General features: G+C 40.1%; 1 protein-coding gene across 5 annotated transcripts in view; it reads right to left on the reverse strand.

The window, feature by feature from the left end:
• Positions 1-24,975, reverse strand: part of LOC122557343 (calpain-5-like) — a 161,294-nt gene that overhangs the window by 106,556 nt on the left and 29,763 nt on the right. The window contains exons 2-3 of one of the 5 annotated variants that reach the window (XM_087991940.1): positions 15,254-15,338; positions 7,007-7,101 (exon numbers count right to left, since the gene is read on the reverse strand). The exons of 3 other annotated variants lie outside the window; for them this stretch is intronic. In XM_087991940.1, the coding sequence (XP_087848066.1) occupies positions 7,007-7,018 (12 nt within the window). In that variant the 5' untranslated portion in view covers positions 7,019-7,101; positions 15,254-15,338. The remainder of the gene's footprint in view (positions 1-7,006; positions 7,102-15,253; positions 15,339-24,975) is intronic. One more of the 5 variants, XM_087991941.1, reaches the window with a different exon arrangement.

A 24,975-nucleotide genomic window follows, 5' to 3' on the forward strand; every position in this document is an offset into this window, starting at 1 on the left:
CCCTTGGCATCATGGTAGCCCACAAACCCACCAACACACTGAAACAGCAGCTAATGAACTTGAAAGACCCTGTACAGACAAGTAAAACTAATATCATTTACAAAATACATGTAAGAACTGTAAAAAACACTACATTGGACAAACAGGCAGAAAACTAACCACCAGGATACATGAACACCAACTAGCCACAAAATGACATGACTCTCTTTCACTAGTATCCTCACATAAGAAAGGACACCACTTCAACTGGGACACGCACAAGAATTCCTGGAAGCATGGCATTCCAACTGGAAGTCTATCAACATCGAGTTAAACCCCATCTACTACCCCCTGAGAAAAGGAACTGGAAATGACATCACCACCTGAAATGACTTCACCACAGGAAATAACATCACCAACACAAAGAAACCCAAACATATAAATAGAAAGCAGGAATCATGTACACTGCTTCGCCTGAGGCCCACTGAAGATGTTCCCTAATAGGGTGATGAAACGTCTGGAAATGAACCTCCCAGCTCAGTAAGCAAACCTGCATCCAGCATGCATCTAGCATAGTTGTGTGTGGGGCAGGCTGTTCCTCACTAACTTCCATGACAAGGATGGTTGATGAGGAAAAAGTGGTCGACGTTGTCTACATGGATTTCAGTAAAGCCTTTGACAAGATCCCTCATGGCAGTTTAGTACAAAAGGTGAAGTCACATAGTATCAAGAGCGAGCTGGCAAGATGATTACAGAACTGCAGATGATAGAAAGACTGGTGGAGTTTTGGATAGTGAAGACGATTGTCAGAGGATGCAACATGATATAGATCAGTTGGAGGCATGGACAGAAAAATCATAGATGGAGTTTAATCCAGATAAATATTAGATGATGCATTTTTGAAGATCAAGTACAAATGAAAAATTTACAGTGAATGGCAGAACCCAGAGGAGTATTGATATGCAGAGGTATCTGGGTGTGCAGGTCTACAGATCACTGAAGGTGGCAGCACAGGTAAATAAGGTGGTTAAAAAAAAAAGAGATCTATGGCATGCTTGCCTTCATTGGAAGGGACACTGAGTATAAGGACAGACAAGTTATGTTGCAGCATTATAGAGATTTAGTTAGGCCACACTTGGAAGTTTGTGTATAGTTCTGGTCACCACACTATTAGTAGGATGTAAGCAAATTACTGCGGATGCTGGAATCTGAAACCAAAAGAGAAAATGCTGGAAAATCTCAGTAGGTCTGGCAGCATCTGGAAGGAGAGAAAAGAGCTGACATTGTGTCTAACTGACCCTTTGTCAAAGCTTTGATTGTTTTCACTGGAACACAGAAGATTGAAGGCAACTTGATAGAAATTTAAGATTTTGACTGGCATGGATAGAGTGAAACGTATGTGACTTTTTTCCAGGGTGGCGAGGTCAATTACTATGAGACACAGTTTCAAGGTGCAGAGTGGAGGATATTGAAAAGAAATGTGTAAGGTAAGTTTTTCACACAAAGGGTGGTGAGCTGCCAGAGAGGGTGGTGGAAGCAATAGTAGCATTCAAGAAGCACCTGGATGAATACATGCGTAAGGGAATAGAGGGGTATGGATCCTGTAAGTGAAGTCAGTTTTAGTACAGATGGACACAAATGTGTCGGTGCAGACTTGGAGGGCTGAAAGGGCTGTTCCTGTGTTATATTGTTCTCTGTTCTTTGGAAGGCTACCACATTTCTTGCCTGCTGGGAGGGCAGATAATTGGGCCAATGGTGAGTTGAGGCTCTTGAGTGGCCATTAACTCTCCACTGAAGGATCAGTAGCCAATTGAGAAGGCTGGCCACGATCTTCATCAGCTAGAACGGAATTGTTGAATTAGCAAGAAGGGCGAGTGTCTCTCTCGGGCCACTCCCCCCAATTATCCATCCGCCCTGCCAACTCAAGGGTGAAGAAAATCATTGCCTAAATTTCATTCAGTGGACAACCCTGTCCTTGCAAACCCATATTGAGCAATGTTTCAATTTTGAATTTCTTTTTCTTTATTTAAAATGTCTCCATAACCTCATCCTTCCCAGCCTGTGGAATTTTCTTCAGTTTTATGACCTTCTGTGTTCAACCCACTTACATTTTAATGGCTGTTTGAGTGGCAGCCTTCAACTGTGGAGCTTATGGGTCTGGGATTCCCATCCTAAAATTCTTTCCCATTCTACTTCCCTTTTTATCATGTAAGACATTCCTTAAAATGCCTCTATCAGCAAGCTTTTGATAATGTGCCCTAATATCTCTTCATGTCAATTGGTGTGAGATTATGTTTGCCAACCTTCCAGTGAAGCCCTGTGGAGAGCTTTACCAAATTCAAAGTTTGTATGCAAGTTATTCTTGTATCTGTGGTGCCATCCAATATAGTAAGAGATGGGTTACATGAGAAAATATAAAAATCCTAGTCAATGTCATTTGGCACTGAACATAATACATCAACAGGCTTATTAATTTAAAATGAAGACAGAAAAAGAGAGAGAGCAAATGGTGGGAGTCATGGGTCAGCAGCAGTGAAGACGATTTTAATGGCACTGTGAGAAACAACTCTGCTTTTCCAAAGCCCTCAGAAATAATTGCAAACTTATCTGGATTGGGGCTCTTCATGTGAGTGCACAAATGTTCCAATTAGTTCTGGCGAACAATAATTTTTAAAGCATATTATAAGGGAACTATGGAGTAAGGCACCCATTCCTCGACCCCTTTCAAAATATCACCAGCCTCTATGTTGGTTCTAATGAGACCAGGTATTATGTGAACATAGACTCCCTGTTGTTTTGTTTCCAATAATACAGGTAACTAAAAGTTAGATGTTAGTCAAAGTGCATTGCAAGTTCTCTGCCTCATTTATTTGTTTCTGTGTAATTAAATGTTACCAAATAGATCAACTGAAATATTCATTTTTGACTGAATTAAGGGGTCCAACAGTCTAGTATTGTCTGGCGTCTAGAAATAACAGGACATGCAACATCTAGTGCAAAAATGTAATCTTTTGATCCTGTTGCATCTTCACACTATTTATAATCAGATAAAGCTCTGATCAGGGAAGACTAAGATTTTACTATAAAACCTGCATTTTACAGTACACATAAATAAAGGGCTAGGATCACTCACAAATTACAACACACTAGACAGAACTGTGGAAGGGAAGAAAGGAGTAGTTATACATTTATGAATCAATGCATCATTGAAAATTCAATTAACTCATGGCCATCTGGAGATCCATTGATTAATTATAATATTTATTGTCCTTTCCTTAGCAAACAATTTCTTTGGGTACATTTCTTGGCGGATAATGAGCAAACATCACGAGTTATTGTTGTCTGCCAAAACGATCTGCTTTATTTCACAAATCTGACATTTACATTGAAGTATCAGTTTTTGCCAACTTGTCAGTCTAGAATAATTTGGGTACCAATGAGCTTTATCCATAAGATTATCCAACTTATAGACAACTTTTTGCTCCCAACTTTATTTTAAGATATAAATGTCAAAATTTTAAAAGACTGTTGTTTAGTGTCTGCTGGAGCAGATAGGACATCAGCTAGGACGTTCGGGCGGCACGGTGGCACAGTGGTTAGCACTGCTGCCTCACAGCGCCTGAGACCCGGGTTCAATTCCCGCCTCAGGCGACTGACTGTGTGGAGTGTGCACGTTCTCCCCGTGTCTGCGTGGGTTTCCTCCGGGTGCTCTGGTTTCCTCCCACAGTCCAAAGATGTGCAGGTCAGGTGAATTGGCCATACTAAATTGCCCGTAGTGTTAGGTAAGGGGTAAATGTAGGGGTACGGGTGGGTTTCGCTTCGGCGGGTCGGTGTGGACTTGTTGGGCCGAAGGGCCTGTTTCCAAACTGTAATGTAATCTAATCTAATCAAGGCGTAATCCATTATTGATTCACTGTCTTTTGGAGGAATTTAGAATTTTAAGTGCATTAAGGAGCTTCTTCCTTACTGTTATCAGACTTTTGAACAGACCTCTTAAATGTTAGTGCAGAAACAGAGGTCAACATTTTCTCTGTGGTTGTTGCACTATACTCTGCACTCTGTTCTACCACCCTTCATGCACTTTGTATGGTACAATCTGCCTGGGAGTTCTGAATAAGGGTCACTGGACCCAAAACATTAACTCCGATTTCTGTGCACGGATGCTGCCAGACCTGCTGAGCTTTTCCAGCAACTTCTGTTTTTATTGATATTTTTCACTGTATCTTGGTACATGACAGCAATAAATCAAATTCATATAATTATAGTCTGTGTGCTCACATTTGAGCAAACAATGTCTCTTCTGACCTAAGGCATCTGATTTGGAGTGCGAGTAACATTTCAGGAATAGTTTTTCCAACATGTTCTGTTTGAATGGGAGACAATATTATTCAGCTCGTAAAATACTATCTGTAATATTAAAATTCCTGTATAAGTTTTCCCCACATAGCCTTTCACAATTTTAAAAATATCCCCAAGTTTGAACATTCCTGTTGGGTTCCATAAAAGGTACTATAGATGACAATCCCAAAGTAAGCTTACATACTGAAATGTGATCTGACCATAACATGAGATTCAATTTCCGTGTCCAATTAAATTTCCATGTCAAATTTCCACCTCAATAGGAGTCCCCTTGCTCTACATTCTCCAAACAAATTTTTATCCTCAAATCTTTTTGTGAAGATGCCTGAGAATATATCTCTGGAGAATGTGAGGACTGCAGATGCAGGAGATCAGAGTCGAAAAGTGTGGCACTGGAAAAGCAAGCAGGTCAGGCAGCATCCAAGGAGCAGGAGAATCGATGTTTTGGGCATAAGACCTTTATCCTAGAGTTTTCATCTCTAGCCAACAGTAGATTTGTGATTACATGTTAAACATGACTAATAAAGCCATATCTGATTTATTTGACATGTAGAATATATTAAGGTTGGTCTGGCCAGTTCTGGCAACATTAATACTTGTCTGAAAGTAAACTGCAGAGCAAGTCAGGTGGCATAAAAGGACTTTCTCTTCCTAGCCAGTTATTGTAATGGCCTTCTTAATAAATTGCTGTTTATTTGCAGTCCATCAAAGAAATAGTTCTACTCAGGTAAACATATGACTTTAAAAACAATGAAACAATTATTATCATTAAACGTGTCCTTGGTTTAAATTGATAATGAATGTATCAACATAGTGCACTGGCATTGTTGATGGGGAATTTAATAGTGCTAACTTCATTGACTTAGAAATAGTGCTTACAATGTATTTTAATGCAACTAAAGTAGCACATATGGCTAAGGAACAGCAAGCTGTACCATTAGAATTTCATTTCTTCTCCAGCTCTCCAGCAATCTTTTTTCTCCTGAAGATAGCTTTTTGTGCTGAGTTGCAATTTTGTTATCAGCAGCCCTCCAGCATCTCATCCAACCTACAATTTTTGATGGGTCAGTCAAGGCAGTCAAGTGAATCCAATCCAGCATAGAACCAACTTATGCAGACACATAGCAATCAAAAGACAGACAAACACACACTAACATCACTTTTCAGCTGCAACCTTGATCAGGAGTAAGGAGACAGATGTTTCTGTTCGCTTGCTTGGTGACTATGAGACTAAATATCATTACACTGATCTCAAAAGACTCAACACAGATCAGGGCTTGAACCTGGAATATTCTTTGGTTCAGAGTCAAAACACAGAACTATAGAAAAGTTCAGTCCATCGAGTCTGTACCTGGAGACTATAGCTGCCTGTCTGATCCCACTTAACAGCATCTGGTCCATAGCCTTGCAACCAATAGTACCTCAGGTGCAGATTTTTTGAATAAGTTGAGGATTTCTGCTTTAGCCACCAAACTGGCCAGTTAATTCCAAGCACCCACTATGCCATTGCTTCCCCTTCTACTAACCTAATGTTCATGAGACTTGGGATCCCCTAGGATTGAATGACCAAGAAAGTAAAGGATAAGTAAAAAACTTGCTGCAATATGGTTGGACCAGTGTTTTCTTTTTGGCAGGCCAGAGCACACTGGAAATTTATAAAATCTGTCCACCCACAGTTTCCATTGCCAACCGTGAAAAGAATTCTGCAGCCCATTGGGAGGGGATTTTGATGGATGTATCTAGTGTATGGTGACTGCGCAAAAGGTCAGATTCCTATTGAGGTAAAAACAATGACTGCAGATGCTGGAAACCAGAGTCTCGATTAGAATGGTGCTGGAAAAGCACAGCAATTCAGGCAGCATCCGAGGAGCAGTAAAATCGAGAGATGTCTCTCCACCCTTCAGGGTCTCTGCCTGTATTCCTTATGAAGGGCTTTTGCCCGAAACATCGATTTTACTGCTCCTCGGATGCTGCCTGAACTGCTGTGCTTTTCCAGCACCACTCTAATCCAGATTCCTATTGAGGCTTGGAATAAAGGAGAGGAGAATACCCTAAGTTATTCAAGGGCTACAGATTCTTTATAATACCATTTCAATTTTTAAAATCCTTATTCAAATAAAACAGCATCTTAAAGTCTAACATTCTTTTGATGAGGATTTTAAATGTTTACCTTTCTATGTTTTTAACTCACCAACCAAGAAAAATCATTTGTCAATTTATTGAATCAATCCTTTCAATTTTAAATATCTCTATTAGATTTCCTGTTAACCTTTGTTCTAATTAAATAACTCCAATCTAAAACCTTCCAACCTGAAACTATGTTAGTGAATTTCCTCAGTGTCATTCCTACAAACTTGCTATACTTCCCAAGATATTGCAATAACATCTGGACAAAAATAGTTAAACTGGAGTCTAACCAAAACATTGGAACTAGACAAATGGATTTATCAAGTAGCAGAGTTAATTTAAGGATGTTCATTTTTTTAAAATAGCAATATTATAATGATTCACTAACATGATTTAGGATCAATAATGATTCCCTGTCGTGAGTTGGGTTACATTGTGCATTTGAGTTTGGCTGAAGTTATATTATTAGATGGTAACATCTGTTGCTGACCTTTGTTAAAAGTATTATTCCACACGTACTGGCAAATCATTGGTGACTCACTGTGGAGACCATTGTTCATGATGAATCATTGACGGTCAGTCAGAAGTCTCTAGGAACAGGAACTTTCAGATTTTCCCCTTCTTTCATCAACAGTGCTAAAGCAAAACACAACATTCTGATGAGATCAGCTAACTCAATGTAAAGCAAGGATTGAACCTGGTACATCCAGGTGTATTTCTGTTTTTTGGCAAGTTAACCTCCTGATTGTACAGCAAAACAACTGTTGGTGTGGAATTTGCACATTCTCCCTATGTCTGGGCTGGTTTCCCTCCCCCATTTCCTCCCGCAGCCCAAAGTTGTTCAGGTTAGGTGGATTGGCCATGTTAGATTGCCCACAGTGTCCAGGGATGTTCAGGCTAGGTGGATTAGCCCTGGGAAATCCAGGTTACAGGGATGGGGTAGGGGGTTTGGAGGGTTGGTGTCACTCAATGGGCCAAATGTCCTGCTTTCCATACCGTAGGGATTCTGTGATTCTATGATTTCCACATATACTGGCAAAAATATTGCACTGCAGAGGATGGAATAACTTGGAATAACTTGGCAGTGATCAATCCTCAGCAGCTCACTTTACACCTGACGTTTCTTAGGAAAGAGTCCATTAAGTGAAGTACAACTTTAAAACATTTGAAAATAAAATAATATTTTCCCAAATTAAAGAACACTAATATATTGTACTGTTGTGGTTCTGTTCGCCGAGTTGGAAGTTTTTGTTGCAAACATTTCGTCCCCTGTCTAGGTGACATCCTCAGTGCTTGGGAGCCTCCTGTGAAGCGCTTCTGTGGTGTTTCCTCCGGCATTTATAGTGGCCTGTCCCTGCCGCTTCCGGTTGTCAGTTTCAGCTGTCCGCTGTAGTGGCCGGTATATTGGGTCCAGGTCTGTGTGTTTGTTGATGGAGTTTGTGGATGAGTGCCACGCTTCTAGGAATTCCCTGGCTGTTCTTTGTTTCGCTTGCCCTATAATGGTAGTGTTGTCCCAGTCAAATTCATGTTGCTTGTCGTCTGCGTGTGTGGCTACTAGGGATAGCTGGTCGTGTCGTTTCGTGGCTAGTTGATGTTCGTGGATGCGGATCGTTAGCTGTCTTCCTGTTTATCCTATATAGTGTTTTGTGCAGTCCTTGCATGGGATTTTGTACACTACATTAGTTTTGCTCATGCTGGGTATCGGGTCCTTCGTTTTGGTGAGTTGTTGTCTGAGAGTGGCTGTTGGTTTGTGTGCTGTTATAAGTCCTAGTGGTCGCAGTAGTCTGGCTGTCATTTCAGAGATGTTCTTGATGTATGGTAGTGTGGCTAGTCCTTTGGGTTGCGGCATGTCCTCGTTTTGTTGTCTCTCCCTTAGGCATCTGTTGATGAAATTGCAAGGATATCTGTTTTTTGCGAATACCTTTTATAGGTGTTCCTCTTCCTCTTTTTGCAGTTCTGGTGTGCTGCAGTGTATTGTGGCCCTTTTGAATAGTGTCTTGATGCAACTTCGTTTGTGTGTATTGGGGTGGTTACTTTCATAGTTCAGGACTTGGTCTGTGTGTGTGTGGCTTTCCTGTGTACCTTAGTGGTGAATTCTCCGTTTGGTGTTCTCTGTACCCTCACGTCTAGGAATGGGAGTTGGTTGTCCTTTTCTTCCTCTCTCGTGAATTGGATTCCTGAGTGTGAAGTTGATGATCCGGTGTGTATTCTCTATTTCCGTGTTTTTAATGATTACAAAGGTGTCATCAACGTATCTGACCCAGAGTTTGGGTTGAATTTGTGGTAAGACTTTGTTCTAACCTTTGCATTACTGCTTCTGCTATGAGTCCCGAGATCAGTGAGCCCATGGGTGTTCCGTTGATTTGTTCGCAACGAGCACCCGAGCTACAAATCTTCTCACAAACTTTGAATATATTGTACTTTTTACCTTATTAGCTTATTTTGATGTATTGAACATAAATGTACTTGAATTACAGTCTCATTTCTGATTTAACTTTAATATTCCTCCTAGAGCGTTCTAACATAACATTATATTACAGCTAATCCATCATATAGATTGTAACAAGTCAGGTCAATTTTAATCTGCTGGCAATCCAGCTGTGTAACAACAGATTACTAGAAACATACATCTGCTGGGCATCTTGCTAGATCTGCTATGAAACCATTCCATAAATTATTGTCAGGCTATTTATAAACACCAGTGAATTAATTTATACATTTGCATCAACTGAACTCCTAGCTGATGCTTAATTCAATTTAGGCAGCACAATGTCATTAAGATATTAACATAATCGTGCTGTTTCAGGAAGACTTTGAGCAGAGGCCAGCTGCTTGCTTTCAGCTGGTGAGAGGAGAGGAAAAGACTGGAGACCGAGACTTGTCCCCAGGTTGGCCTGACGCAAATGGCAGCTATGTCTTCAGAACTTCAATCTTGGAGACATGGGCACAGCTTATCATCTGTCTGGCTTCATAGTCCCAGGCTATTTTTGTAACAAAACAGAATTGAAATGACTTTAAAAAGGCGGCCATCTTCCATCTTTAGGAAAGGAAAACTCACAGAAATTACATGGTGTTAGGAAAATTAGCTGATCCATTTCACAGTATTTCCACTGGAATAACATGATTAAATGAAAGCTATTGATTCCACTTAGCATGATGAGGGAACAGCCTTAAATGATATGTAAGGATCTAGATATAATGGAAATGTATTAATATTAAGTTTAAAGGAAGGAGGATTTTGTGTGATAGGTTTAAACAGTCACCATATGAACAATGTCAGATGGAGAGCAAGATGAAACTGAATCTGGCTCCAATTCAAGAAGGATTTTGAAAACATCCATTTTTTTTTTTCTTTCTGCACCCATCTGTCTCCTTGGCTAAGAGTCTGTTTATCAGTTTGGAACAAAAATTTAGTCAAGCAGTCTTGTTACAGCAGTGTTTTAAAACTAGCTTGAAATTCCTGTCTAAAAGGAGGTCCTAGACCTCAAACCGAGGAGAATCATCCCATTGTATTTTTGTTTGATAATAATGGACTTGAAACTTGAACACAACCTTGCTCCATTAAAATGATCATAGAGGGGAATTCCTGCCTGCTGATTTGTGGGACTGCCATCGCTATGAATTATAAGGTATAGGGGCTGTCCATACACCAATCGGTGCTGGAAAAGCATAGCAGGTCAGGCAGCATCCGAGGAGCAGGAAAATCAACGTTTCAGGCAAAAGCCCTTCATCAGGAATTCCTGATGAAGGGCTTTTGCCTGAAACGTCAATTTTCCTGCTCCTCGGATGCTGCCTGACCTGCTGTGCTTTTCCAGCACCACTCTAATCTTGACTCTGATCTCCAGGCATCTGCAGTCCTCACTTTCGCCTAATATCTGTGCTGCGCTAAGTATTGCATTAGAAAATAGCAATGGGATAGGAATAATAGACACCATTTGGACAAAGAAGGAGAAAAAGGGTAGGGGAAAGAGGAGTGGATAGGGTCAGGGACATGGGAAGACAAGTAAACCGATTATGCAAAACTTACAGCAATAGTGGTATCTAAGGCCAGATGTTAAGAAACACACCATGGGGGTCATTGTAGAGAGGAATGCCATTCTCAGAACCCGGTACATACTCAGTTTGGCAAGGCAGAACCACCTGTGGCAGATGATTGCAATATGAGTATATGCATTTATTCTCCTACTACTGGAGAGTCCCTCTTTCAGGTGTAAGTGGTTGACGACAGTTCTTAAGTCTATGGGGAATTGTTCAGAGAAAATAACGAAAAGCAGTATCCGGGTGCTTGGTTGTGATGTTCTTTAGGAACTACATTAGCTATTTGACACCAACAGGTCTACTCTCACACTTATCATCGGGCATAGGGATTCAAGATTCAGCATTAACTGCATGTCTAGAATCTTCATATTCATGTTGCCAACCTCTCACCCAGTGATATTGCATGTGGTATTTCCAATCAACCCCTGAAGATACAGGTTGTTATAAGTAAGTATTAGGATCCAGTTGTTCACAGTCCTGCATAGCATTGAAGAGTGTGCTAGAAACTTTTAAGTCATGCATTGAATGCTATGTGACCTGTAAAAGGTTTATGATATCTAGATATCGCCATTCACAATAGCTTCTGCAAAATAATAGGTTCAAGAAATCTCATGGAGACAAGGTTCACAATGAAGCTAATCATTGTATTTGAGGAGATTAAAGGAGATCAGGAAGAAATAACTATTTCTTGTTTCCCTTACTGCCTGAATAATTGCATTATTGAGCAGAACTCTTTGAAATGTCATTGAGTATGGTGATTAAAGTCTGGAGAATAGAAAGCACCTTCTTCCTTGTTGATGTGGTTTATCCTGTGTGCCTCTAACAATGTCTCTTCCTTCTGCTCCAAACCTATCTCCACTAAGAAGCCCATGAGACAGAAGAGTAGAAGTAGGCCATTCTGCCCATTAAGTTTGCTCTGGTATCAATGTGGTCATGCTAATCATTGATAATCCTCTGCTTCAATATCCTGTTTTTCTCCATAACCCTTGATTCCGGTTTTGATTACGAACTTGTTTATCTCATCTTAAATATTTTTAACAATCCAGCCTCTACAGCCATCTGCAGTAAAACATTTCACAGCTTCACCACTCAGAGAAGCAATTCCTCCTCATCTCTGTATGAAGTAGGTGCCCCTTTATTCTGAGATGATGCCCTCTGGTCCCAGACTCTCCCACAAGGAGAGTTTCTGTTTCTAGCTTAGCAAGTCCCCAAAAATCTCAATGTTTCAATAGTGTCACCTCTCATTCTTCTAAATTTCAAAAAGTACAGGTCCAACCAACTCAAATTCTGCTCATAAGACAATCTCTCCAGACATAAGATCAGCCCAATGAACCTTCTCTGGACTGCCTCAAAATACCAGAATATGTTTGCTTAGATAAGGCCATAGAGTGTTTGCAATATTCTAGCTGTGATCTGAATAATGCTTTGTATAGCTTTAACAAGACCTTCCCCACTTTTATATTCCATCCTCTTTCAAATGAAGACCAACACTCAATTGGCCTCTCCTCTTACCTGCTGAACCTGAATTACTAGGTTTTTGAGATTTATGCACAAGGTTCCCAAATTTCTCTATCCTGTAGCTTTCTGCAGTCTTTCTCCAGTTAAATAATATTCAGTTCCTCTATTCTTCTTTCCAAAGTCTATAGCTTCAAATTTCTCTATTTTATTCCATCTGCTAGGTCTTTGCCCAATTATTTATTCTATAGCTATTCATGCAATTATACTTGCTTCAACACATGGGCTCTTATTACTAGGCCCAAGATGGAAATGGCCTATCTTATCAAATGCATTCTAAAAATCCAAATATATTACATCGTAAGAACACTTTTAGAATGCATATAATGAACTATAGGGTAAGAGCACCTTGATAGAGAGACGGGGAATCTGAAGATTTCCCTGTTTAAATTTGTTGAAAGGTTGTTTTCAAAATCTTTTTCTGGGTGATTTTCTTTTCTTATCATAAAGTCAAAGCAGATTATTTATAAACCTGATTTGTGCTCCTTCAACCAGTGAAGTCCACTACTTGGTTTGATAAGTGATGCAGATAATTTACCCTCATTTTTCTTAGATTTATGGTGAAATTCTTCAGTAAACTGTAGAATATTAAAATATGAACATAGAATAGTATTTTGTTTTGCTCAAGTACTTGCTTTCATAACCCTGTTCTTGAAACATATCAATAACAATACATAAATCAACATGTGGCTGGAAGCCAGCACCTTCCTTGCCGTCTGGGTCAGATTTGTAGAGTAACAACGAGAACGTTCTTGCTGACTAAATGTCTGGGCACTTAATCCATGTAACCCTTACATGGATCTCTTAGAATTCCAAGGAAAACAAAAGGAAGCCCAGAAAGATCAAGTGTATGCAATGATTGTTTTCTCCCTCTCTCTCTCTTTCTACCCCTCTGTTCTTTTGGAATTAAGCAAGCATGTGAATGAAGAGGAAATCAGACTTTGCAGTTTTATTTTGGGATCGGATTGTATTAAGCCAAATATCATCAATCAAGCTAAGTGATCAGACAGTTGGTGGTGATGCCGAACAGTTATAATAGCTGTAAAATGGTGCTGCTACCTAATAGGCAAGGAATACTTTAATGCTTTCCAGAAAGCTTAGGTCATTAGGTCAAGTGATTACAATACACCTTTGTTTTTCCAGTAAGTTGTTATCGAGTCATCTCAGTTCCACTGGAAAGGTTCTCTCTCGTATCATTATTGGGAAATATCAATAAACCAAACAGCTGCCAAGTTCTCTGAGCCAAAAACCCTTTCATATACTGTTATGATCTGGGATGAGAAACTACTCTATCCATGATCATGTCTGAGCACAGACATCTCACTTTATTTTCAGGTTTACACTGCTTTTGAGAGAGATATTGTGTTACAGGCAAGATTCTAAGAACATCAAAGAGCAAGACCTCAGTTTTGCATTAATCTTTTCCCCACCTTATTGGCCTTGGAATCAATAGATGAATGTTCAGGTCAATCTACTTAGAAAATGGCCAGAGAAGGTATCAGTGAAAGACATCCGGTTGAGGAATAGCATTGGAAAAATGTTTATATTACATACATAAATAATAAAATGTAATAAAGTATCCTAATTTATTTTTTCTGGATTAACATTTCCTTAGCAACATAGTTTTAGACGTTGGTGGCATTCTTTTTCAGAGTGAGGTAATGCAAATCAATAAAGCCTTGTTATAATGTGTGTGCCTGGTATTTGCGTAATGTGCTCATCTGGGTCAGTTTTTGTGTGTTTCCTTGTCTCAAGTCTTTGGTTTGGGTTCATTTGGTTCTGATGAAAGGTCAGTAAGCAGGGAATATATGAGATGCTGAGAGTGGCTCCATTTCTATTTTAAGGATGACAATCCCTAGTAAGTGGGAGACAGGTATAGCATGGGGGCATGGCGGGAGTGGGTGGGAATGGTACAATGTGGATATGTGCAATGAAGTGACAGATATTGATTGCACATGAGGCATGCGATGAAGATTCCAAATGATTAGGCATGCTACCTATTAAAATACAGGAAATAGGAGCAGGAACATGCCATTTGGCCCTTTGACCCTATCTGCGACACAAAATGGTCATAGCTGAGCATCCAACTCAGTACCCTGTTCCTGCTTTCTCCCCATACCTTTTAATTCCCTTAGCCTGAAAAGAAGTATCTAACTCCCTGTTGAAAACATTCAATGTGTTGGCCTCAACCACTTCCTGTGACAAAGAAGTCCATAAGCTCAACACTCTTTTGATGAAGATCTTTTCCCTATCTCAGTCCTAAACGGCCTACTCAATATCCTTGTGCAGTGATCTCTAGTTCTGTACTTCGGGATCACTGGGGACATCGTACCTACATTTATTCTGTCTATTCTTGTAAGAATCTCTCAGGTTTCTATGAGATCTTCCCTCAATCTTCTAAACTCCAGTGAATGTAGTCCTAACCAATTCAGACTATCTTTATATGTGAGTCCTGCTATCCCAGAAATCTGGTAAATCTTTGTTGCACTTCCTCCATAGCAGAGCATCCTTGCTCAAATAAAGAGACTAAAACAGCACACAATATGCCAGATCTAGTCTCACCAAGACCTTGTACAATTGCAGCAACACGTCTCGGTTTCTGTACTTGAATCCTTTCACTATGAAGGCCAGTGTACCATCAGCCTTCATTCATACTCGCTGAACCTGTCTGATTACCTTCAATGATTGGACAATCAGATCTTGTTGCACATCCCTCTTCCCCAGTTTATCACCATTCAGATAATAATCTGCCTTCCTTTTTTGCGACCAAAGTGGGTAACCTCACAGATATCCACACTAATTCAACTGCCATGCATTTGCCCATTCACTCAACAACCTTAACAAAAGACTGAAAGAACAGCAGATGCCAGAAGTAGAGTCATCGAGATATACAGCATGGAAATAGACCCTTCGGTTCAACTTGTCCATGCCAAGATTAGATTATCCTAACCTAATCTAGTCCCATTTACCCTATCAATGCCCCTTATGATTTTATAAACCTCTAAAGGTCAGCCCTCAGCCTCCGATGCTCCAGGACAAACAGCCCCAGCCTATTCAGCCTCTCCCTATAGCTCAAATCCTCCAACCTAAGCAAATTCCTTGTAAATCTTTTCTGAACCCTTACAAGTTTCACAACATCGTTCCGATTAGAGGGAGATCAGAATTGCATACAATATTCTAAAAGTGGCCTAACCAATATCCTGTACAATGTTATGAAGATGTGTATGTACTGTACCTTTAAAGAGAGTTAAAAGCTGGTAGAGCTACCCTGACAGCACCAAGCATTCGCAATAAGGTTGAAAGCTAAATTAGCTGGTTGCCTAGAAAGGACAAAACAGATTCAAATTAGGCCAATCAATTTAAGTTATACCCCAAAAAATACCAAACTCCAATCCAGTTTGAATTTAGTCTGTTGACTATCTTAAAAGACAATGACAAGTGAACAGTTGAGAGAACTGCCCAGCTACCAGCATGTAAAAAGACTGCCTGAAAAATAGTTCTCTTAAAAGTACCTTTATCGAGAATCCTTAAGATGACGACGTAGGAAGATCCAAATGGAAGAACGAAAACCTGCCTGTTTTTCAGATAAGAAGTGTTGCTTTGTAAGTCTTAATTGGAAGTTTATCGGACTAGTATTATAGAAGGGAAGGTAACAAAGGTTAGAAGAGGGAATTGTGAGGAGTTATTGTTAGTTAATTATTCTCTGTTATACTTTAAGAAATAAAGTTGTTAATTTTTACTTTAACTAGTTATTGGCCAATCAAATTTTCACAGATTACTGCACAGGATAAATCTGTTCTGTGTGGCTGGCTTTAAATTAAGCAGAAAAGTTTACCCTGTGTCATAACAATAGCAACAACATGACTTGCCAACTCCTATAATCAATGCTCTGACCAATAAAGGAAAACATACCAAATGCCTTCTTCACTATCTTATTTAATTGCTACTCCACTTTCAAGGAACTATGAACCTGCACTCCAAAGTATCTTTGTTCAGCAACACTCCCCAGGACCTTACCATTCAGTGTATAAATCCTGCTCTAATTTGCCTTTCCAAAATGCAGCACCTCACATTTATCTAAGTTAAACTCTATCTGCCACTCCTCAGCCCATTTGCCTATCTAAGCAAGATCCCGTTGTATTCTGAGGTTACCTTCCTTGCTGTCCACTGCATCTCCAACTGAAATAAACAACAGAAATTGCTGGAAAATTTCAGTAGGTCTGGCATCACCTGTGGAGAGAAATCAGTATAAATGTTTCGGGTCTGGTGACCCTTCTTTAGGACTGAAGTTACCAGATGCTGAGATTTTCCAGGAATTTCTGTTTATGTTCCAGAAACCTGAAGCAGTTTCAATTTGTAAATAAAGATTCATACCAGCGAACGTGCTGTTTATTTGTCTAAAAGTAGTCAAAGTGACTGGAAAAATCTCTGGAGATTTTTTGCTTCGAGTTCAGTGACAACATTTAGTGAGGTAGCCAGTGTCTGTATGTTTCTTAGAGACATAAAGGAAGAGGAACACATTTAGTGAATGTACAGAAAGCCACTGAAAATAAATGCTTGTGACCTTATCAGTTGAGTAAGAAATTAAATAATAAAGATCAGAGTGATACTTGAGGGAAAATTAATTGCAATTTTCTTTTTGCTGCTTTTGATACGATGTTTCCAAATTATTGCTTTGAGCAGAATTTCGGCAGAGAGGTAACACCTATTCCTGATGAACCTATCCCAACAGTCACTGCATCAGAGGCCAGATCAGTTTTCCTTCGTGTGAATCCAAGGAAAGCAATGGGACCAGGCAGAGTACCAGGCCATACACTCAGAGCATGCGCAGATCAAGAGGGCCAACATCATTCCTGTGCCTAAGAAGTCTCAGCTGAAAATGTGTTGCTGGAAAAGCGCAGCAGGTCAGGCAGGTCAGGCCCTTCCTTAGGAAGAAGGGCTTATGCCCGAAACGTCGATTCTCCTGTTCCTTGGATGCTGCCTAACCTGCTGCGCTTTTCCAGCAACACATTTCCAGCTCTGATCTCCAGCATCTGCAGCCCTCACTTTCTCCCTAAGAAGTCTCATGCAGCATGTCTCAATGACTACCGTCCAGTGGTCCTAACATCAGTGGTCATGAAGTGCTTTGAAAGGCTGGTCATGGCATTAATCAACTCCAGCCTCCCCACTACTTTTGACCCACTGCAATTTGCCTATCCGATCAACCGATCCATGGCAGATGCCATATCTCTTAGAGAGGTACAGTATGAAAACAGACCCTTCGGTCCAACCCATCCATGCCAACCAGATATCCCAACCCAATCTAGACCCACCTTCCAGCACCCAGCCCATGTCCCTCCAAACCCTTCCTATTCATATACCCATCCAAATGCCTCTTAAATGTTGCAATTGTACCAGCTCATTCCATACACGTACCACCCTCTGCTTGAAAAAATTGCCCCTTCGGTCTCTTTTATATCTTTCCTGTCTCACCATAAACCTATACCCTCTAGTTCTGGACTCCCCGACCCCAGGGAAAAGACTTTGCCTATTTACCCTATCCATGCCTCTCATAGTTTTGTAAACCCCTCAGCCTCCGACGCTCCAGAGAAAACAGTCCAGCCTATAGCTCAAATCCTCCAACCCTGGCAACATCCTTGTAAATCTTTTCTGAACCCTTTCAAGTTTCACAACATCTTTCCAATAGGAAGGAGACCAGAATATTCCAACAGTGGCCTAACCAATGTCCTGTACAGCTGCAACATGACCTCCCAACTCCTGTACTCAAAACTCTGACCAATAAAGGAAAGCATACCAAACACCTTCTTCACTTCCTATCTACCTGTGACTCCACTTTCAAGGAGCTATGAACCTGTACTCCAAGGTCTCTTTGTTCAGAAACACTCCCTAGGACCTTACCATTAAGTGTATAAGTCTTGCTAAGCTTTGCTTTCCCAAAATATAGCACCCTGCATTTATCTGAATTAAACTCCATCTGCCACTTCTCAGCCCATTGGCCCATCTGGTCAAGATCCTGTTGTAATCTAAGGTAACCCTCTTCGCTGTCCACTGCACCTCCAATATTGGTGTAATCTGCAAACTTACTAACTGTACCTCTTATGCTCACCTCCAAATCATTTATGTAAATGACAAAAAGAGGACTCAGCACCGATCCTTGTGGCACTCCACTAGTCACAGGCCTCTAATCTGAAAAACAACCCTCCACCACCACCCTGTCTTCCACCTTTGAGCCACTTCTGTATCCAAATGGCTAGTTCTCCCTGAATTCCATGAGATTTAACCTTGTTAATCAACTCCCCATGGGGAACCTTGTTGAACGCCTTACTGAAGTCCATATAGATCACATCTACCACTCTTTCCTCATCAATCCTCTTGGCTCCTTCCTCAAAAACTTAATCAAGTTTGTGGGACATAATTTCCCACGCACAAAGCCATGTTAACTATCCCTAATCAGTCCTTGCCTTTCGAAATACATGCACATCCTGTCCCTCTGGATTCCCTCCAACAACTTGCCCACCACCGCCATCAGGCTCTTGCTCTTCACTCCTCCCTAGAATATCTTGATACCCAGAACAGCTATGTAAGAACCCTATTCATTGACTATGGTTGAGTCCTCAACACTATTATTCCCTCAAGACTGATTACTAAACTTAGTGATCTCGGACTAAGCCCCACTGTCTGCAACTGCATCCTCAGTTTCCAGACCCACTGGCCACAATCAGTGAAGATTGTGGACAATATTTCATCCTCACTAACACTCAACACTGGAGCCCCCCAGGGCTGCATACTCAGCCCCCTACTGTACTCACTATATACCCAGGCCTGCGTCGCCAAATACCAGACCGGTGCCATTTACAAGTTCATTGATGACACCACCATAATTGGTCGAATCTCAGATGGTGATGAAACAGACTACAGACGTGAGGTGGAAGACCTGGAAAAATGGTGAACTGAGAACAGCCTAGCTCTCAATGTCAGCAAAACCAAAGAACTCATTATTGACTTTTGGCAGGATGTAACTCATGCCCCCCCTACACATTAACAGCACAGAGTTGGAACAATTGGAGAGTGTCAAGCTCCTAGGAGTGGTCATCCACAACAAGCTTTCTTGAACTTTTCATGTGGACGCACTGGTTACAAAGGCCTGACAATGTCTCTTCTTCCTCAGGCAGCTGAGGAAATTTGGCATGACGGCAATTACCCTTGCAAACTTTTATAGGTATGCCATCGAGAGCACTGTCTGGATGCATCACTACCTGGTACGGCAACTGTACCATTCAAGATCGGAGATGGTTACAGAGAGTGGTAAACCCAACCCGGATAATCACAAAGGCCAACCTCCCATCTATAAAATCCATCTACCAGGCCCACTGTCAAGGAAAGGCTGCCAGCATTCTCAAAGATCCATCCCACTCTGGAAATGTTTTTCTGCAACCTCTACCATCGGGGAGAAGGCACAGAAGCCCGAACACACGCACCAGCCAGTTTCAAAAAACAGTTTCTACCTTACTGTTGTTAGAATACTGAATGGACTCACATCTCTTAACATTTGTCTGTACCTGTGTTTTTGTTTTTGCCACTGTTTACCTATTATTTACTTATCTATGCTACTTAACTCTGTGATCTGCCCGTACTGCTCGCAAGACAAAGCTTTTCAATGTGTCTCTGTATACATGATAATAAATTCAATATCACATAGAAGCTTGTTTTTCTTTTCTTTTGCTAAAAGTGCGTTGGTGGCCTTGTGTAACTATACTTAGTGACTGACCACCATGATGAGAAAATTGCAAAATAAAGCTTACAGTCTATCGAGTCAGGTTTCACTCTGCACTCTGACATAATCCAATTATACCATTAGCTGAGATCATAACACTCAGATGAGATGTATTTTTCTCTCCAAATTCCTTTGACATAGTCAATCTACGCTTTGGACTCTCATCAGCCTGCTCCTGTCTTGGGTTAAAGCTTACTGTGCTGCTACCTGGAATAAGAATAGTTCAACCTCCATAACCCATGATTGCTTTTTCCCCAGGAGACTAAGGACTGCAGATGTTGGAAATCAGAGTCAATAGATGTGAAGCTGGAAGAGCACAGCAGGTCAGACAGCATCTGAGGAGCAGGAAATCAATGTTTTGAGCCACAACTGGGGAGACTCAGGGACCACTTCATGGAGCATCTACTCTCTGCGCATATTAACCAACCTTCCAGATGCCATTCATTTTAATTCACCCTTCCACTCCCCGGGTGATGTGTCAATCCTTGGCCTCCTTCACTGTCAGAGTGAGGTCAGATGCAAACTGGAGGAACAACACCTTTTTTTTGGTCCAGGAAGCTTAAAAGCGACTTCACCAGCTTCAAAGTCCCTCTTCACCCAGCCTTATCCCATGTCTAGCTCCACCCCCTCCTCCTCACCTCCCTGACCTGTCCATCTTACTACTCACGTGTTCTCTCCACCGACCAATCACAATAACTCCCTATCTGCATCCACCAATGAAGACCTCACCTACCCTTCCCCCAGCCCTACCCCCCTCCTTTTGTATACATCTGGGCTCTATCTTAACAATACTTCTGGTGCATTAACAGCCCATTTCCCAACCACCTGTTCACACCCAATCAACAACATTGCAGAGGAATCTTTGCTGCCCTTCTTGAGAGAGGATATTAAGTGATAAGTCATTTCCTCTCCCTCCTCTTCTGTCTTGGCTCAATCACACCCTGTTAGTCTTGACCTCTGTATAGTTCCTGGACATTTCTTCTCTTACCCTCCATCAACTCCCATTGACTTCACAATCCCCTGCCTTACCCTTACACCCCTCCCATTCAGTCCCACTCCGGTTTCTCTTTCTCCCTCCCAAACTCACCATGCTACCCCATCATGACCCAAATCTCGATATCCAGCTCCCATCCCTCCTTGTCCCGAATTCTTCCATCAGTGTAACTCACCCATCTTCATCTCCCTCCATTCTCAAAGATCAAACCATTTAAGTTGAAATAGTTGCATTCCTTTACAGCTACCCAACCTCTGCCTCAATCTATGCTTCTCAGCCTCCTTTTATGCTGCATCTCCATTTAATGTATTACCCCGTTTAAGTTGATCCTCTTTTGGAGTCAGGCTTGCTTACCCTGCTCAGGTTTGCAGTATGTATAGTGTTTTATGATTGGTCAGCTACTGGATCCATTCACCCTACACTCTAACATTATAATCTGTTATTGGAATGTGGAAGCCTGACCTCCTCAGACTGTAAACTTTGATGAGCTGCTCAACATGATCAGTCTTCACTTCAGAGACTAAGTGTTTGCTATTTTTAAATATTAGACTCGTCAGGGCTTGGAGGAATCAGGTCCACATTTAGTACATTGAGTCAGGTTTGTGGCGACCTGTTTCTCATTTCAACTTTATAAAATGGTACCTAATCAATGTAATTACAGCAGATGGAGTTTTAATGAGCATTTCTGGCATGCTACTGAATACAAAGAGGTCAGGAAACTGACCTGTCTGAAAGTTTCTATGAACTTAATAATGCACCTTTAACCTGCTTCTAGAATAATAATACTCTTATTCTTCGCTAATTAAGTTCTGATGCTGTCCTTCTAAAAGTTCCAGGCAAGGCTGGAAGATTCCTTTCCTTGTATTTTGCTACATCAGTAACTCATTTTAGAATATATGATAATGATGTCACATTTCTAAACCTCCAGGGCCAGAGTAAGCTATTAAATAACCTCCTTTATTATAGAATTCATTAAACAAATTGCTGCTAAGATTATCTATTATCTGGGATAACTATTTTGAGAGTATGCAAAGATATGCACCTCACACACATGACACATTGATCACAGATGATTATATATGTAAAATATTTGTCCAGAGTTTGTTTCCATTATTAATTCCACTTTCTCATCCTCTAAAAAGAACAATTCTCATTTTAGCTACTCTTTTCCTTTTAAGTTCTAATTGATGATTTTACTCCCTGTTTTATATTTCTTGCTATTTATTTCATAGCCTAAATTCTCTCTCTTTTTTTCAGTCACACTTTATGATTTCTAACAGTTCTTTAAGTCTTTTGACCTAGCGCTAAATTTTATTGTACACATTTTCTTTAATTTGAGAACTATTAGTAACTTATTTAGTGAGGTGATGCATTCTTCTTGTAAAGTCTTTTTTTAAAGAAATATTTCTTTGTTGATAATTTCCTTAAAATCCCTCCCACTACTTTTTTCATTATCTTATCTTTCAATCTGTTTTCTCACTCCACTTTAGTTGTCTATGTCTTCGCATTCTTCATTACTTTATCCTTATCACTGGGTCAAAATCCTGGCACTTACAATAATGGCATTATTGGTCTACCAACAACAAATGACCTGCATTAGTCAAAGATGACAGCTCACCACAATGTTTTTAAGGCAATAAATGCTAGCCCAGACAGCAGCATTCATAACTGTGAATAAAATGTTTAAAATTTGTTTTTAAGTTTAAGACACTAGTTTTAGACCCAGCTTTCTTAACCTCAAACTAAATATGAAGTTCAATCATGTTATGACCACTCTTACAAGAGGATTCTTTATTATGAGGTAATTAATTGATCCTGCCTCATTACAAAGTACTTATACATAAATAACCTTGTACATTCCAAACTGGATTACTCAAAGTCACTTTATGAACTAATTCTCCAGTCTCCCTTTGCAAATTTGATTTGTGCAACTTAAAAGAAGATTAAAATCTCCCATGATTACTGCAGTATCTTTCTTAATTGTATTTCAGAATCATCTTTCAGGATCTCATCAGAGCCTCTTTCTTAATCCCACATATGTCATTGATATCCAAGTGGATTCGCAATAACTGAGTCCAAGCTTTCCCACTCCAAGTTCCTTTCCATTCGCAAGGATAGAACATTTACACTGACACTGGGCAGCCAATGCAGCATTTGGGACTACTGATGTGAACTGCACGGAACAGTATCCATCCCCTTAACTATTCTGTTCACAACTACATCTACATTATTTTTACTCCCCCTTTTGAATGCTCCTACACACTCTAGTGCTATTGCCAATATGCTTCTTCTTGCTGAAGATTGACATTGCAAAGGATTGACTGCCAATTATTTCATTAATGCATTTTTAGTAATCATATTATGATATCATTCTTTCAGAGGGAAAATGGTAGCATGACAGTGTCACCAAAGGTAGCACAGAAGTTGAGTACAGACAGCAATATGTGAAATAATAGAATCATTCTGGAGAGATTTTAAAGCACAGTAATTCCCAGGTAATATCTTCTCATTATTACATTACAACCTCATAAGCACTTCCTTGTATTCAGTTGCCTTTTTAGACCATACAGATTGCTCAATTTAATCTTTTATTTTCACTATACAAAATTGACAGCAACATTTTTCAATAAAACCACTTTATCATGCGCAGTGCCTGAAGTAGAGTTCAAAGTATTCATAATTGTTTTAGCTACAGTGTCTCCTATTTTAACATGTCAGATATTACCCAATTTAATATTTAAAAGTCCTGAATGTTCAGGCCTGGATTATCTAATTTATTTTACTCCTAAACTCTGCTTGTTTCATCCAAAACTGCCCATCCGTAGTTAAAGAAGAAGATACCTCCTCTACAATAATAATACATCCAGTTTTACTTCTATTTTTGCATGGAAGTGCCAAAGTCCACTCAGCATTTCCTAGAACAATTAAGTTAGGAATTCAATGATTGGAAGGGTCACATGCAAAATCTCCTGTCTCATCACAAACAAACTGAAATGGGCAAGAAGAACCATAGTCTCAAACTTCATGCTGGAATCACTTTGCCAGATCAATAATCAACAACCATATTCTGAAAAAGTGTCTTCAAATTTCTAATGATATATTAAATAAGAAGATTCAAGCCTGCACATGAGAAACTTAGGTTGTATATTGTGGACTGGAACATGCTGATTATTCAGTCACTAGTCTAAGGCAGCCAGATGATGATAACAGGTCTGCTTGACAGATTCTACCCTTTCCCGCTTGTCAACAATTCACTAAGGAAGCTTTTCAATGGTATGCCCTTAATGTACTTGGCTGTAGTCTTGAATAATTAGTTACCCGCCTATTTCAGGCTGTTATAAAACAAGCACAATTGTTACTTGTATGAATTCAAAAGAAACAGAGAGCAATCCTAAACTAGAGGTACAATCGGTACAATACACAATTGGTACATGTTTTGTAATTACATCACCTTCGATGTTATTTATATCTTGTAAGTCTATTATTTCAAGCTACATGACGTGAGAATACTTTGTTAGGCATTATTTAACTCTTACAACTTATGGCTGCCAGCAGTGTAAGGTTTGGACAAGTATCAATGTCATAACTATTTTGTGCAAAGGCATGTGGAATAGTCTAGTTAGGAAGGCAGTAAACAGAGATTGGTATTAAGAGGATTAACGTTTTCATCTGTTGAATGATTACAAAAAGTTAAAAACATGCTATATCTATCTATTCAAAGAGCTGGTGCAGTCATGATGGGCTGAAAGATCTCCTTAAGTGTTTTAATAATTCTTAACTCTGATATTTAAATCTGGCTGGATTCATTTTATCCTGTGTTCCTCAAAATATCGGAAACAATGAAGCAGAAAAGAGTATATAGTGTATGTTTTTTCTAATTAAGTGACTTGTGTAAATGTGATCTCTTGGCATTGGTTTGGTTGCCCCAGGTATTAAAGAGGAATTTCCAAGTTATTTGTCAGAATTTGCTGTTCTGTTCTATTCCCTGCATTCCTCCTCTAGGAATTAGCATTGCTTATGCATTACAGAAATAGAGTGGTGCAGCAGCTTGCACCATGAAAATGGACTAAGATTTAGGGAACGGCATTTTATAAATTTGATGGTTTCCCACAAATTTAAATGAAACAGGTTCAATCCCTGGTCTGTAACCTTGCCACGATACACATATCGTGACTGCGTGATTAGTAGT

Source organism: Chiloscyllium plagiosum, unplaced genomic scaffold (assembly GCF_037043375.1).
Source record: "Chiloscyllium plagiosum isolate Xiang-an unplaced genomic scaffold, Cpla_swu_hap1 HiC_scaffold_11, whole genome shotgun sequence".
NCBI classification, from domain to species: Eukaryota; Metazoa; Chordata; class Chondrichthyes; order Orectolobiformes; family Hemiscylliidae; genus Chiloscyllium; species Chiloscyllium plagiosum.